A 14667-nucleotide genomic window follows, 5' to 3' on the forward strand; every position below is an offset into this window, starting at 1 on the left:
AAAAATGTTACGGTAAACCCAAATTAACCCAACACCTCCTGCGGTGGCAATTAATAGAGGTTACTCAACTCCTTTACATGTTGTCATGGTGGCCCCACAATCCACTATTCCAAACTCAGGAGAACCCCAAAGCGCTTCACCCAATAGCATCCAGGGTTTTAGATCCGTTAAGTTCTCTTAGACGAGAGGCAAGAAAAAACTGGAAACTGCCTAACCTTCATGCAACTCTAGAGGGGGGGAAAAAGAAGAAAATCATACAGGCTTGGTTTCAAATTTTATTATCCAATGTTCTCTGCAGGTATCCGTCAATGAGACAGGTAATGCTTCTGAGATCTCATGACACTTCACATACTGTACAATACACAAACACACTGTGGATGCAAAGCTCGAACGCATGAAGCCGGCAAAGCCGCTAACGAAGACTGTACTCAACTCCAGGGGTCACTTGGCTGCAGTGATGGTTTTTCTCTCATTGGCTCAAAGAGTAGCTCCCCTAAAGCAACAGTACCTGGCTTTCACCACTAGATGGTGCAAAGGGCCAACAGAGCAGCTACAGCCCCTGAACATTCTTTGCCTTGCATTTCTTCAGGAAGAACATAAAATATACATTTATATACAGACATACCTGAACAGATTCCAAGCACAAGTCATTGACATGGAAACACGATGGTGCCAGAAGTGATTTTAAAAAACAAAAACCATTGCAAATATTGGTTCTGTACATATCAGAAAATGTGGTGTTTAACAGTAGGTGGGGTGAAAATGTAACAGACTTTTTAAATTAAAAAACACTTTAAGAATAAAGTCAAAAGGTTGTGCGTGCAGCAACAAAACAAGTGTATGGACGTCACTTCAAATCTTTAATGCGGGGATTAGCATTAGGATCTGTCCCTTAGCAAACATCAGTGGAATCACCACATACATTTCCCTTGGTTAGTACTTATGCTACATACTAAGGTAAATCACTGGATATTAGTGTAAATATCAACATTCGCAGTTTACACTTCGCACACTTAATAATCTGAATGGTTTCAAGCCAAAATGAAGGGAAAACTATCTGTGGGGTGACAACCAAATTTTGATACAAACATTGCATATTGTGGGGGAAAAAAAGCCAGACACATACTCGTAAGACATCGTGGTACGTTTCAGCCGGACATAGGCATGCACACAGCAAGCAAATGGGTCTTGTGAGTAAGATCTATACATTCCTGATGCGTCCAACCAAGCTCTAACCCTGGGTTTCAGGTGCGCGTAATGCTGCCCATGTTCAGTGTCTGAAAGCAGACCACAGCAGGTCCAGGCATGTCTCACAACGTGACCAACTGACAATTCAGGAGCATTACGAGATTAAATGCAGAGTGCTCCCTCTCCTTAGTTTGTAGCTCACCAGACACTGCCATTCTCAGCCAATCAGCAACTCAGAATCTGTCTGGTTACAAATACCTGGACGACATAATGTAACCTGTAAGATCTGAGCACGTACTTTAGAATTTTGAAGAGGCACCATTTCTGAGTGAATAAACCTGATTTAAAAAGAGAATTCATGTAATCTATTCGCTCTGTATCACAGACAAACTATAAAGGACACTGCTGGCTGCCTGATTTCTGTACCACACTTTAGATGCAGGCATTAACAAAAACACACATTTGGCAAGTTTGGCAGTTTCTTTTTGCTAATCAATCTTTCAAGACTTGACAATGTTGAAAATCGGATAAGAACTTGATCAAAAGGGTCAAACTTAATTTCAGAAAAACACAAAAGTACTTAGAACATGGTTAAATAAACTGGCAAGCATTACTCGGGGCTTATCCTTGAATACACAGTTCAGAGGAGCACTGTAATTGTTTTCAGGAGCATTGTTGACCTTTATAATGCACACAGATGGTTAGAAAAACAAAAAAAGAGAACTAGGTGATAAAGCCAAAATCGAGCCGTAAAAAAGAGAGACAGTATCTACGCAGAGCTGTGAACCGCAGTTAACTAGGGAAGTAAAACAGCAAGGCTCAAGGCACACACCACCCTTAACTCAACACCGTTTACACACTTCTGCCTTCTCACCACTCAGGGTTAACCCCTCTGCTCACCAAGCCAAACCCCTGTTCCCCCCCACAACTGTGCACAGAACCTCCTTAACACAGACGGCCAAGCAAACGAAAGTGACAGCGGGGGGAAAAAAAAAAACAGTCAACTGCCAAGTGAGCTAGCAGTGCGGATCTCCATCAAACCCCTGAGCACACAGAAGCGAGCCTCCTCTCGCAGCGACAGGAGGCCCAGAGCTCTGCTGCTCGTCCAGCCTCACGGGCACGGCTCAGAGAGAGAGAGAGAGAGAGAGAGAGAGAGAGAGAGCAAGCGAGCGAGAGACAGCGAGAGAGAGAGCTGCACAGCACTCGCATAATCTGACCGCAGCCGGCGTGCTGGCCCGCTACGACTGCGTCTGCTCTGTGATCGTCTGTTTTAGATAGAGGGATCTTTGAGGGAGAAAAATAAAAGAGAGAAGACAGAAAAAAAAAGAAAGTTTTGCCAGGATTCCAAAAGGCACACACGACAAAAGTGGGCGAAAACCGTAAACCCAAAGAGAAGGCAGCAACCATGAGACACGGGGTTTTACAGCATGGAAATTAAATTAAGGAAAGATCCAGCGTGGGGAAAAAGGTAGAGAAAAAAAATGTAAATGTAAAATAATTTCAGAGGTATCAGGCAAAGGCGAACACAAAAAGGAAAATGGAGCTCGTGAAGTTAACAAGTGCAGCTCCGCCCTGGGCGGTTTGTGCCTGTGGGCGGAGCCTGCAGCCAGGATGGGGGTGGGATCTCCACTGGAAAAGCACCAGCGTGGGCCCCTTTGGTTTTCTCTTGCGCTTCGTTTTTAGAAAAAGATGGACCCGTTTCAGAACCAGAGAGCGGAATGTGGATATTTATTCAACACCTACCGCGCCCCCCTCCACCAAAAAAAAAGTTTAAAAAAAAAAAAAGAGAGATTAATAGGAAAAAAAAAAATTAAGAAACCACTTCTGAACCCAGTTCTCATCAGCTGATGTTTTCAGTTCTGTGAGCTGAGGATAAAAGTGTGCGTGCTTGCACGCATGTGCGAGGATGTGTGTGTGTGCGTGTGTGCATGTGTGTGTTCTGCCGGTTGTTGTTCTAGCTCATTTTCCCATCCTGCTAGTTTATTCAGAGTCGCTCCTTGCAGTCCTGCACTCCACAGACAGACAGACAGGCAGCCAATCGCAGTACAAGTTATTGAGTGATTGGGCAAGGAGTGAGGAGGGCGGGGTGGGTGGGCGGGGTCTGCGAAAGGGGCGAGGTTGGCAGCCAGCTCGTCACCAGTAGAAGGAGCGGGATAAAAAGTTTGCGGCGGTGTTGAGCCAGCCGACGCCGTCCTGGGCGGAGCCCACGCGGGACACCGCCTTGTCCGGCTCCTGGGAGGGGCTCTCCTCTTCCGGCAGGTAGTCCGGAAGATCCGTGTTCTGCTCCACCTCCACCGGGCCGTCCTCGGGGAACGGCACCAGCACCTGGGCCAGGCACAGAATCAGCTGGTCACAACAGGTCTGCCAGTTTTACTACAGAGTCGCCTAACGTGCACGTGCCTTCAGCGAAAGGAAGTTTCGGGTTCCCTCAAGTTCATGTTCTCCTAAATTCAAAGGCCTATAAAAACTGTACAGTGGGCTGTACAAGTGCTGTCCACCAGCAATGCATCACAACAATGGACTCAGCACCCCTGAAAATGTCAGCTCTTACAACCCCGATACAAAACCTCAGCCATCTTAAGTAGAATAAAACAACGGGGACAGTTTCAGAAGAGAATAATTGATAGAAAATGTGGGCATCAAAAGATTTTTTTGAAGAGCTCTGAACCCCCTGATATTATTTTTTGTTAATTGGGACGCCTTCTTATAATCACAATGCATTTAAGAACACTTTCTAGTCTAGTATTTTTTAACTGCTGGTAATTACAGGAAACATCCGTTTCCTGCTGTGGTTGGCAGCTGCTTCCCCCTGGTGGTGTAATCATGTATTGCAGCACAAACCTATCTACTCGTGTGTTAATATAACCTTAGAAACAAATGGAAGTGAAATGAACGTGTAACTCTGCTCTCAATGGCTGACTGCAGTTTAGGGAGCAAATGGGAGGCTGTCACCTGCTGGAAAAGTGTGGAAGAGCAGGAAACAGCAAAGGAAACAAGACCAGGTTAAAACCTAGTATATGGCTGGACCTAACACACGTGGTCCGGCCAACCAATGGTGTAACTTCATCACTCATTCAGTCAGTCACAGGTCATTCTGCGGTCCAGCCAAAAATAGGATTGGTAGATCGTGATGCTGGATTCAAATGTTCACTGCTCAATGCTTCCAACATGGTGAACTCTATCCCAGTCTAAGTGAATATTAAATGAACAAAGAGTGCACTGTGAGCCTGTTTCACTCCAGCTCTCTGTCAGAGGGCCAGGCAGAGCAGCTAAGCTGCTTAAAAAGAAAGCAAGGGAATTACCCTGAAGGGCCACTCTTCCTGCAGTCCCTTCTCCTGCCTGACACTCAACCGTGTGACTGGACAGATGATTACTCGTGAGTGCGAAGCTCCCTGCGCTGTCCTTCACTCAAGCTCTGACTGAACCGGTTCCCCTGCCCTGCGCTGCCCATCCCTGTGTGAGTGAGTCAGTGCTTTCAGGAGGGCTGGGAAACGTGCAGGGCTGCAGTCCTGTTACACCAGCACAGCTCAACGCCAGGTCCAGCTGTAAGCTCATAAGGGAAAAGGCTGTGCAGTACACAGTTGAAGAAAGTACCGCCAGATTCTGTGGCCAGCAGGACCTGGGTAGTCCTGTCTTAGCCCACAGATTTAAAATTGATAGCCAATATACCTGCAGCTGAACCAGGATTCTGTTCTGTGAGACAGAAGAAGAGACACAGGAAGCCCTTTGTGTGAATCAGTGAGGCTCTTGCTGGCCTTGTGTGATTACTTTTGTGTGATGACTTCTGACCTTGTTAAGGACAGTGTTCTCTCTGAGCGTAGGGTGCCCTCCTGAAGCCAGACTCACCTCCTCCCCATCCTCGCTCTTCACCACCTGCTGAGCTTTCATCACTTTGGTGGAGGCGATGGCCGACCCCAGAGCCTGCAGAGAGAGAGCGAAACAGAGCGCGTTTGACACCACGCATCAGCACAGCTCTGCTGGAGTACCCAGAATGCACAGCAGTGCTCTAATAATACACGCCCTGTCTGTGACTGCTCCAAGACTGCAAACTCACACTGGGTCTTTTCAAAGACTGCAGACTGACTGTGACTGGCTCCAAGACTGACTATGACTGCTCCAAGACTGACTGTGACTGCTCCAAGACTGCATACTCACACTGGGTCTGTTCAAAGACTGCAGACTGACTCTGACTGGCTCCAAGACTGCATGCTCTGTCACTGTGACTGTTACTGCCCAAGACTGCATGCTGTCACTGTGACTGTTACTGCCCAAGACAGCATGCACTGTGACTGTGACTGCCCAAGACAGCATGCTCTGTGACTGTGACTGCCCCCAAGACTGCACTCCCTGACTGTGACAGCCCTGAGAATGCATACTGTGCATACTGATCTCTCATTACTAGTCTGGAGAGAGGAGTCAGTGAACAGCACAAAGGAGTCAGTGTCGTAGATTACAGACGTGCAGACAAGAGTCAGTGCTCCACATTATTATACTGGACAGAGGAGCCAACCTTCTACTATACCTTCTATAATACTGCACTATATCTGAATCTCTGTTCTGCATTAATAAAATGAACAGAGTACTCGCCACTCTACAGTACAATAGTAAAGAGAAGAATCACTGTTAGAAGTATAATATTAAATGGAACAATTTGATTCTAGCTTCCTACACAGAAAAGAAGAGTCATCGCTCTACGTTTTGTCATTCAACGGGAACTACACTGGAGTTCCTGTTGAATGTCACCAGGAACTACTGGAAAGAGGAGTCGCTGGTCTAAATTACAACACTGCACACCTATAATAGATAGAGGAGTCACTGGTCTACATTTCTATACTATATTCCTATAGTAAATAGAGGAGTCACTGGTCTACATTTCTATAGGATTGAATAGTGGAGTCACTGGTCTACATTTCTATAGGATTGAATAGTGGAGTCACTGGTCTACATTGGGGAGAAGATTCTCTACATTACGATATGAAACAGGAGAGTCGTTTATCTACATTACTATACCAGAGAGGAGTCACTGCTCTAAATTACTATATTGGAGGGATGATGTCCGAATAAGGCCCCATCATGCCTGTGAAAAACCATAATGGAGAATTGGATTACTGCAATGTAGAGCCACTGACCTGCACTGGATGTACAACACGTTATATCTACATACCGTAGTTAAGTTAGCATTTCTTTTCTCTTTTCTGACGATTTCTCTTATCAGTAAAGAGATCGTTATGAAGCCTAACTAGTCATTGCACAATTAGCTAGAAGGGGCGAGGGGGGCACACTGAAAGCCCCAGAAAGGGGGGGGTTTGGGTCTCACCTCGGCCTTCAGGTCGGAGCGGATGCGGACGATGCAGCGCTTCACGGCCATCTGGAAGGTGAAGCTGATGACGCCCCTGATCTTCAGCAGGGCCTCCTCACACAGGCTGCGGCGGCTCTGTCAGCGGAAAGGGACGGGCCGCATTACAAACGCATGTGTCAGAAACATCGCATTTAAAACGCATGCGTCAGAAACATCGCATTTCAAATGCACGTGTCAGAAACTGGGCATTACAAACGCATGTATCAGAAATAGTGCATTACAAATGCATGTATCAGAAACAGTGCATTACAAATGCATGTATCAGAAACAGAACATTACAAATGCATGTACCAGAAACAGTGCATTACAAATGCATGTATCAGAAACAGTGCATTACAAATGCATGTATCAGAAACAGTGCATTACAAATGCATGTATCAGAAACAGTGCATTACAAATGCATGTATCAGAAACAGTGCATTACAAACGCATGTATCAAAAACAGTGCATTACAAACGCATGTATCAGAAACCGTGCATTACAAACGCATGTATCAGAAACAGTGCATTAAACGCATGCACCAGAAACAGTGCATTAAACGCATGCACCAGAAACAGTGCATTAAACGCATGCACCAGAAACAGTGCATTTCAAACGCACACATCATAAACATCGCAATTAAAGCACACGAATGCGAAGCACTGTTCAGAATGCGCTGATGGGACAAGGCCGCATTTCGAACGCGCTTGTTTGAACGGCGAGCCACTCACCGAGTCGTCCAGGCCGTCGATGTGCAGCACCACGGTTTTGGCACGCTTGTTGGTGGTGCCCAGGAAGAACTGGGCCTTGCGCCGGCAGGAGGCCCCGCCCTCGGGCTGGTCGTCCGCGGCGCTGCCCGCCGCCTGCAGGAGCTCGTACACCTCGGAGGCCAGGAGCTTGGTCTCACCGGGGGTCGTCGTCCTGGCAACACAACAATCCCGCTTACTGCAAACACTGAACAGGAACAATCTGCATTTGAGTGGACATGGTACAAAAAAACAAGATATCCTCCAGCTCATTTTAAATCGGTCAACTATGCACAGACTTAAACTGAGACAAAACATTCATTCATAAGGATTGAAAACAACTCCTAAATTAGCTCTGCAATGTAATTTATCATCAACTTGCCTTTGAACTGTAAAATTGGTCCATTTCTGTTCTTGGGCTGGGCCACAGGACTTCCCTTTGTACATTACATGCTGTGTGGGCACATTTCCCTTAAGGCAGCTCAGCTGCACACTTGATATATTGGACCACAGGAGCGCTGTGGAGCCACCGGGGTCCAGCTAAGGGCTCTCTGGTTATGAACACAGGACCCGCCAGTCACCAGCCTGTTATTCTCTCTCCCTGAACTGAACCAGTCAGGACTTAAGCACTGCATCTCAGCAACCTCAGAAAGGGTTTCTGAGTAGAAAAATGCAGGCATACAGGATAAATGCCCCATGTAGGTGAGAAAATTCAAACCCCCCCAACTTATCTGAACATCTAAACGAGTCGCGTTGTAAATCCGGACTCAGTAAAGTCCTCTAAGCTGTTTAAACATATTACAGGGGGAAACACAAGGTCATTTATTAGCCATCTGAATGATAAGCACTTTGAGAAAAGTGTACACAAACACTGCTTTCAGGCCGGTATATCCACACAATAAAAAACACAGACACACAAGCACACACAAAGACCTTCATTCATAAATGCGGTCTGCTAGATTCACTGGAGCAATTAAACAAAGCCACTGGAGCTTTGGGTTAGCACCTAACACTACTCTGGGCCAAAGTGCAAGGAATCATCCATGACTGATCACAACTGCATTAAATGCACATTTTCTACCTTAAAAAAATTAATAAATAGCTTCATTTAACATGAACACCCCCCCCCCCCCCAATCATTCTGCATCATTTCAGAAGTAGTACACCTCAGTAGTGTTTATGGGTAAACACGCTACACAGCTCTGCCTGACACAAAATAAACATGGAGCCAGATCTATACCCTGATCTGCTACACAAGAGAGAGCACACTTGAGACAGCACGCTCAGCAGGGATCAGAACAATGAACTCTGGACATGGGGGTGAGTGGTGGGGGTCTGGTGGTGTCAGTCAAAGAAAGCTGGCATGTGCAGGACTTCCCCTGTGTGAAACGCCCATATCCCAGGTACTTCCAGCCAGAGGGACTTACTTCTGCATGACGTTCTGCAAGCTCAGCATCATGCCCAGCTCCCCCCTCATCTTCTCTCGGTTGGCACGGCATTCTGCCAGGTAACGAACGGCCTGCAGACAACAGTGACATGCATCAGCGGGGAGGGGCCATGGCCACACACCAGCGTCATGTGACCCCAGCAACAGGCAATCACACTTTACACCACTGACCCACATGGTCCCAAAGGGCTGAACTGGAACTTGACCTTTGAACTAAAGGTACAGCCTGCCACCGCATTTCACCATTATGTGTGTGCGAGAGAGAGAGCGCGAGCGAGCTAGGAAGAAAATAAGTGCGGATGTCTGTGTGTGTGTATGTGTGTGTGTGTGTGTGTCTAAGTGTGTATGATGAAGACAGAGGGGGGAGAGAGAGAGCAAGCTTGGGAGAAAGTAAGTGCAAATAAATGTGTGTATATATGTGTGAGTGTGAGATAGGAAGAGAGAATGAGTAAGAGTGTGTGTTATTTTCTTTTAATCCTACTGATGCACATGAGTCTTTCCACCGAGAGCAAAGAAATTATTGAAAACACAGTGAATACTGGTTTATCTGACAGCACAAAATTAAAGACCCGAGCAGCGGATTTTAAGATGACTGCCTCCAGGCTTAAAGGAGTTTAATAAACACAGCTGATTCTGACAGCTAGTAGCAGAATCCCACATAATATAGAGAAAACAAACAGCATTTACTTCTGCCATTGACCTTGAATCATTTTATGAATTTAACGCATGCTTTCATTCAAAAATTAGTTGACGGTTAAAATACACCTCTAGTTTAATCCTGGAATTTCGAGTCGAGTGGTGTGCATCCTGGAAAAGGAAGGTGGGTATTCAGAACTTACCAGAAGGGCAGAGTACACCACCTGGGGGTTGGGATGGTCTAGAAAAAGGATGAGACCGGGCAGACAGCCTTGATCCTGGACGATCGCTCGCCGGTTGAGTGGGTCGGCGGCCAGGTCCCGCAGCTGGTTAACCACGGCCAACGCATCCGGCTCAGCGGTCATGGTGCGCTCGACTCAGTGTGCCATGAACGTCCAAATATCCCGCTTCTGCTGCAGGGATCAACAGTAACTTACGAAATCAGATGCAGGCACAATTGGAAGACGAGGTCAACACTGCATCAAGTTTTTAACACTTGGCATGTTTAATGGCAAAGGAAAATGTACTTCTGGTTAGGCCATGCTAATCTACAAGCAATGTGACATGATAACAAAAACCTCCTGTGATAAAATAATTACACAATAAACATTAACTTGATCTTAGCGAGCTAATGATCCATTTACTTCAGGACTGGTGCAGTTGAATATTACAGGTGCTCAATATAAAGAATACCGGTTACACAAGGAGCAAATAGGCCTAATACATTCGGTGGGTGGTACCAAGGTGAGTTCAAGCCTAGCTGAAAGAAGATTAAAGTTTTAAAAGTATAGTATTTCTATCATAGCTAGTTGCCCGGCTGCGTTACGAACAATTGTTCTTGAATTTCACATGACGTCGGTTGACACTGTCGTCCCATTTGTATGGAAATTATTTAGGCAAGTCATAAACAAAAACAAATCAGGATAGACCAGCAAAAAGAAATACATCTGCCAAAACCTGACCGGCTGATGATTAGCACTAATGAAAAGCAGTGTAGCCTTAAAAGAACACAGCTTGCTACGGTGTTTGTTGGTCAGCCAGCTTGCCCGCGATATATACTTTTAAAACGGCAGCTAATGTCTCCGGCATTTCAACCCAAGTAGCAGTTCTGCTAGTTAGCCACACAATCACGAGTATTATTGTAGTGTCCCATGTCTCCTGATTCGGAATGAAACAAAAAGCTGTGGCTTTGTACTGGGTAAGATGGATATAGTATAATACACTATATAAAGGACAGCATGTTTTGATGAGCCATAAAGCCAGCGTAAAATGAGTTGGCTACCCGGCCATTTTAGTGGTTCGGCTAGCCAACAAGCTCGTTAACGCTGCCATCACTAGCCAGCTGAATTATAGCTCGCTAACGTTAGCTATTCTTTTGTCTTCGCACTCTCCACCGACTAAAAGGAAGACCATCTACTTAGCGATCGGTGTTTCGCTCTGTTGCTTAATTAATAAAAGAACACATAGCGAGGACAGCGTAACTTCAGCTCGATAATTATTTTGGCACAGCAATGCTTTCATCCGACGCTGTCGGGAAACACCCTGGAAAAGCCAACATACCTCGGAGATCCGTCTTCGGCTGAGAAATGTGTCTTTAAACATATAGCGATATAACTTGGGAAGGATTCACGTAAGGCTGGTTATACATATACACCCGTATGAACGAGGTAGTGTTACGTTTAATTCTTGAGTGCGTTAATCTAAAAACATTAGCTATTTATTTTGCTTACGTCTGATCACGTTATTTTTTTTCCACTTAATCAATGCTTTGGTAAACGCGTCAAACTTACGGTGTTTCTGATTGGGCAAATAACGCGGAGTAGCTTCGACAAATAGCCATTCAGCGTCTGCCTTATAAGAGTTCAAAGATCATCCATAGAATATATCATAGAGTTCGGTGATATAGCAGAATGGTTTTCACCGATCCCTTCTTATTCGCATCATACACGTCATTTATTACAATATAAATATTACAACTATGGAAATATAAATAAAATACATACAGGCGAACGTTCATTCACTTTGCTGAGGAATCCCTGGAACCTTCTAATGAATAACAGTTTTAGAATCCCAATGACAGCCTGCCTTTACTGAGTTGTAGCTGTGTGATTCCAAATGTACACAACTTTATTAAATCCAAATACTGTTTGGATGAAATATATTGCGGTCTCCACTTTTCCGTGGGAGCAGGCATTTGTTCTTGCACAGTAATAAATCACTAAATGCAATTAATCAACAACTCAGGGCCTCAATCAACACCTTGATTATTTTAATCAGGTACTTTAGGTTTTTGTTATATTGCCAGTACTAAACTCACACCAACCTTACTTGGATAAATGTTGAGATCCTAGCTGTAACTATCAGCTTCCAGTCATATGCTGTGAATCACAAAAAAAAAGGCTACCTGTTGTTTTTAAGCATTTTTATTAGGCAAATCTTTATCTGGCAATAAAACAGGCAAAATTTCTGCATTTGTAGAGTTTTATTACTCAAAATGTAACTGCAGTGGGCACATATCAAAAGGTCAAAACATCAAAGCTTATAAAAATGGCTTGATGCTAAAATCTTCTCCCCAAAATGGCTGTTACAAATTGTAAACAATTTTATGGAACAGTCTTAGTAGTAATTACAAGGGCAATATAGAAATAAGAGAAGCACCCAGTCTTATTTATAATAATAATAATAATAATAATAATACAAAATAAAACCAGAAACACAACTGAACCACCATAGTCAAAAACAATATTTAAAAAAACAAAATATGGAATGTTTGCTAAAATACATCTTACTGCAGTTTTTTATTTTATTTTTTAACATCAACAAAATCAAACCTTTTAACCGCAAAAGGCAATTGGACAGTGCAGTGAAGACCATGCATCTCTTATTAAGAACTGGTTTGGTCACTTAGCATTGTGCATAGCTTGGGCATCAGTTGCAGTTTCCCTGGTTGCATGTTTAAACATCAGCTCATACGAACACACTCCGATAGCTTCGGTCTGAGTTAACCTTGACTCACTACGGGCAAAGTATGCAATCATAAAACCATTACGGTTAGAGTTATCTACTAACTCTTTACAAAACAACTTTTGTAACCAAAGGCCATGCTTTAAAAAGGCTGATATAATGAGTTATGTAAAAAAAGCCTAGTCCCAAATGTGACCCAGTGAATGTCACTCAACTCAAGGTCAAACCTTATGACCAGCATTCCAGCACACATGCTAACAAAGGCATGAAGGCATGCTAACACATGCTTCATGTGGGGAGAGGGCTTTAGGAACAGGCTACACACTTTGTGCAGAGTGACCATTTATGCCACTCATGCTTTGCATTTAAGGGGAGAGGGGGCGCCCTACAGTAGCTTCCAAGCAGTGTTCCCCAAACTAGGAGCCCAGGACTCACATAATGAGCAAAAACATATTTTTGTAACCCTCCGCCCCCTTCTCACTCATCAGGTTCACATTCTGGTGCAAATTTGAGCCTGACAAGATTAGAGACTGATGAGTTATAAATCCAACCAAATTCCAGTGATTTTGCTGATAAAGCAATGATCAGTTGCTTCCTCTTACAAATTACAATCTTGTGGGCTTGACCTGAAGACAGTGACTGAAGCCAACCACTGACCAATGACACAACACCGCCTAAACTTGGTAAAACCAACCAGATTGCAGGAATCTAATCTCACGAACGGTGAGACACAGAACCTTTCCAGACACAGAATACAGACAATCTGGGGTTGAGACAACATATCCTCAAATATGGAATTAACATTTTTAAACCATGTCAATACAACTGCATGTAAAATGTATTTAACTAGTGCAGACTTTAACCTTGCTGGTATGAATGCCAGCAGAAAGTATCATGTAGAGTATGTCATTTAATTTCTTTCTTCATATTTATACGGCGACCCACAGCTTTAGAACCACAGCTTTAAAGGAAGTTTGCTTTCTCCCAGATCCATCCACATAAATTGACAGACACCCTGAGCTAATTCTGTTCATCCAGGTTATAGCTGAACCTAGTGTGCGAGAGCGGTTTATTCCAGTGTTTGAAAGGCAGTGAAGGCTAGGTGCTTTTGTCATCCCAAGGAAGTGATGCGTTCTTGCTTCCTGCGATCCAGGGCTTATTCCCCCCCCCCACCATCCTGGGTGAAAATGTAGTCCCTGCGGCTCTCGGAAGCGACCCCGTGGGCCACGAGTCCGCATTGGGCAGCGCCCGTGGAAGCGGAGGCAGCTTCTATGGCAATTTGGCTTGTTTTGAGCTGCACTCGAGACATTTGTTCAAACAACGTGTCATCGCTAGGACAAAGTCCGCCTAGTGCCAGTGGATTTTCAGGATTTTCTGTGCTTAAAGGCAGAACAACAGAACCAAGATGCTTTAATACAGAATGCACGCATGCACGCTCACACACAAACACACACACAAACAAACACACACACACACACACAAAGTTAAGACGCTGTAAAGACACTGTCTTCAGTGGTATCAAAAGGGAGTGGCTCTTCACTTTACAGTTTTTTTAACACAAAAAGGAAGATTCATTTCAAATCACACAGGCTGCGCTGAAGTCAGGAGCCTCTGCTCTGAATACTCATTCACTATTCATTTCACTAATCACTTTCAAAAGTAATTAAAAACAAGAACATTTCCCAAAATGGCACACGAACCCTCTCACCCTGTTCCCTTTAGGCCTCTACCAGGGTGGCCTGTGCAGTTATAGAGAAACAACAATATAACTAGGAAAAAATTAAAATAAAATAATAATAAATTATTAATAATAATAATGTTCTGTCAAAACAAAAATACAGCAGAAAGCAACATGAGGTATCTATGTATTGCTCTATGTGGGGGGAGGGGGAGTAAAATAAAATAAATAAAAATCAGTGGTTTATAGAGGTGGGAGACAGGCAGCCTGATGGCGATGAAGGCATTTGCGCTCAGCGCTGGAAGAAGCTGTTCAGTCCTGTTCTGACCCCTGACCCCTGACCCTGGGGCCCCAGCCAGACTTGTGCAGGGGGGCAGAGGTCACGACTCTCTGCTTCCCTGAGGTAATGTTTTGGAGTCCGTGCCCTGCTCCTCTGTGCCTTGCGCCTGCTCCTGTAGGACCCCCTTCCAGCAGGCCTTGTTTTGGGCCAGGTGGCCCAGCATGCTTTGGGACAGCCGCGTGTCGGAGAAGCGATTCCACTCCGTGAACAGGGGCTCCACCACAAACGTCATGAAGCCTGCAGGGGGCGACACACAGATCAGGTCAATGGGAATACACAGAAACACCGCCCACATCACTGAAAAGGTGCACACACACATCACTAAAAAGG

The 14667-nt window shown here is 44.8% G+C and overlaps 2 protein-coding genes across 4 annotated transcripts in view; both read right to left on the minus strand.

Moving 5' to 3' along the window:
• Positions 1-2524: 2524 nt before the first annotated feature.
• On the minus strand, positions 2525-11144 carry LOC118234426 (armadillo repeat-containing protein 1-like). Of its 2 annotated transcripts, none has more exons than XM_035430948.1 (7): positions 10916-11144; positions 9559-9765; positions 8700-8791; positions 7258-7447; positions 6506-6622; positions 5035-5109; positions 2525-3513 (listed from the first exon to the last, which is right to left on the minus strand). In XM_035430948.1, the coding sequence occupies exons 2-7, from the start codon at positions 9718-9720 to the stop codon at positions 3322-3324; spliced, it is 828 nt and encodes a 275-aa protein (XP_035286839.1). In that variant the 5' UTR covers positions 9721-9765; positions 10916-11144; the 3' UTR covers positions 2525-3321. The 2 variants fall into 2 exon arrangements, with proteins under 2 accessions (XP_035286839.1, XP_035286838.1); XM_035430947.1 differs by having other exon boundaries at positions 9559-9768.
• Positions 11145-11762: 618 nt separating this feature from the next.
• Positions 11763-14667, minus strand: part of LOC118234498 (high affinity cAMP-specific 3',5'-cyclic phosphodiesterase 7A-like) — a 28656-nt gene continuing 25751 nt past the window's right edge. For both annotated transcript variants that reach the window (XM_035431071.1, XM_035431070.1), the window contains exon 13: positions 11763-14574. In XM_035431071.1, the coding sequence (XP_035286962.1) occupies positions 14378-14574 (197 nt within the window). In that variant the 3' untranslated portion in view covers positions 11763-14377. The remainder of the gene's footprint in view (positions 14575-14667) is intronic.

Source organism: Anguilla anguilla, chromosome 8 (assembly GCF_013347855.1).
Source record: "Anguilla anguilla isolate fAngAng1 chromosome 8, fAngAng1.pri, whole genome shotgun sequence".
NCBI classification, from domain to species: Eukaryota; Metazoa; Chordata; class Actinopteri; order Anguilliformes; family Anguillidae; genus Anguilla; species Anguilla anguilla.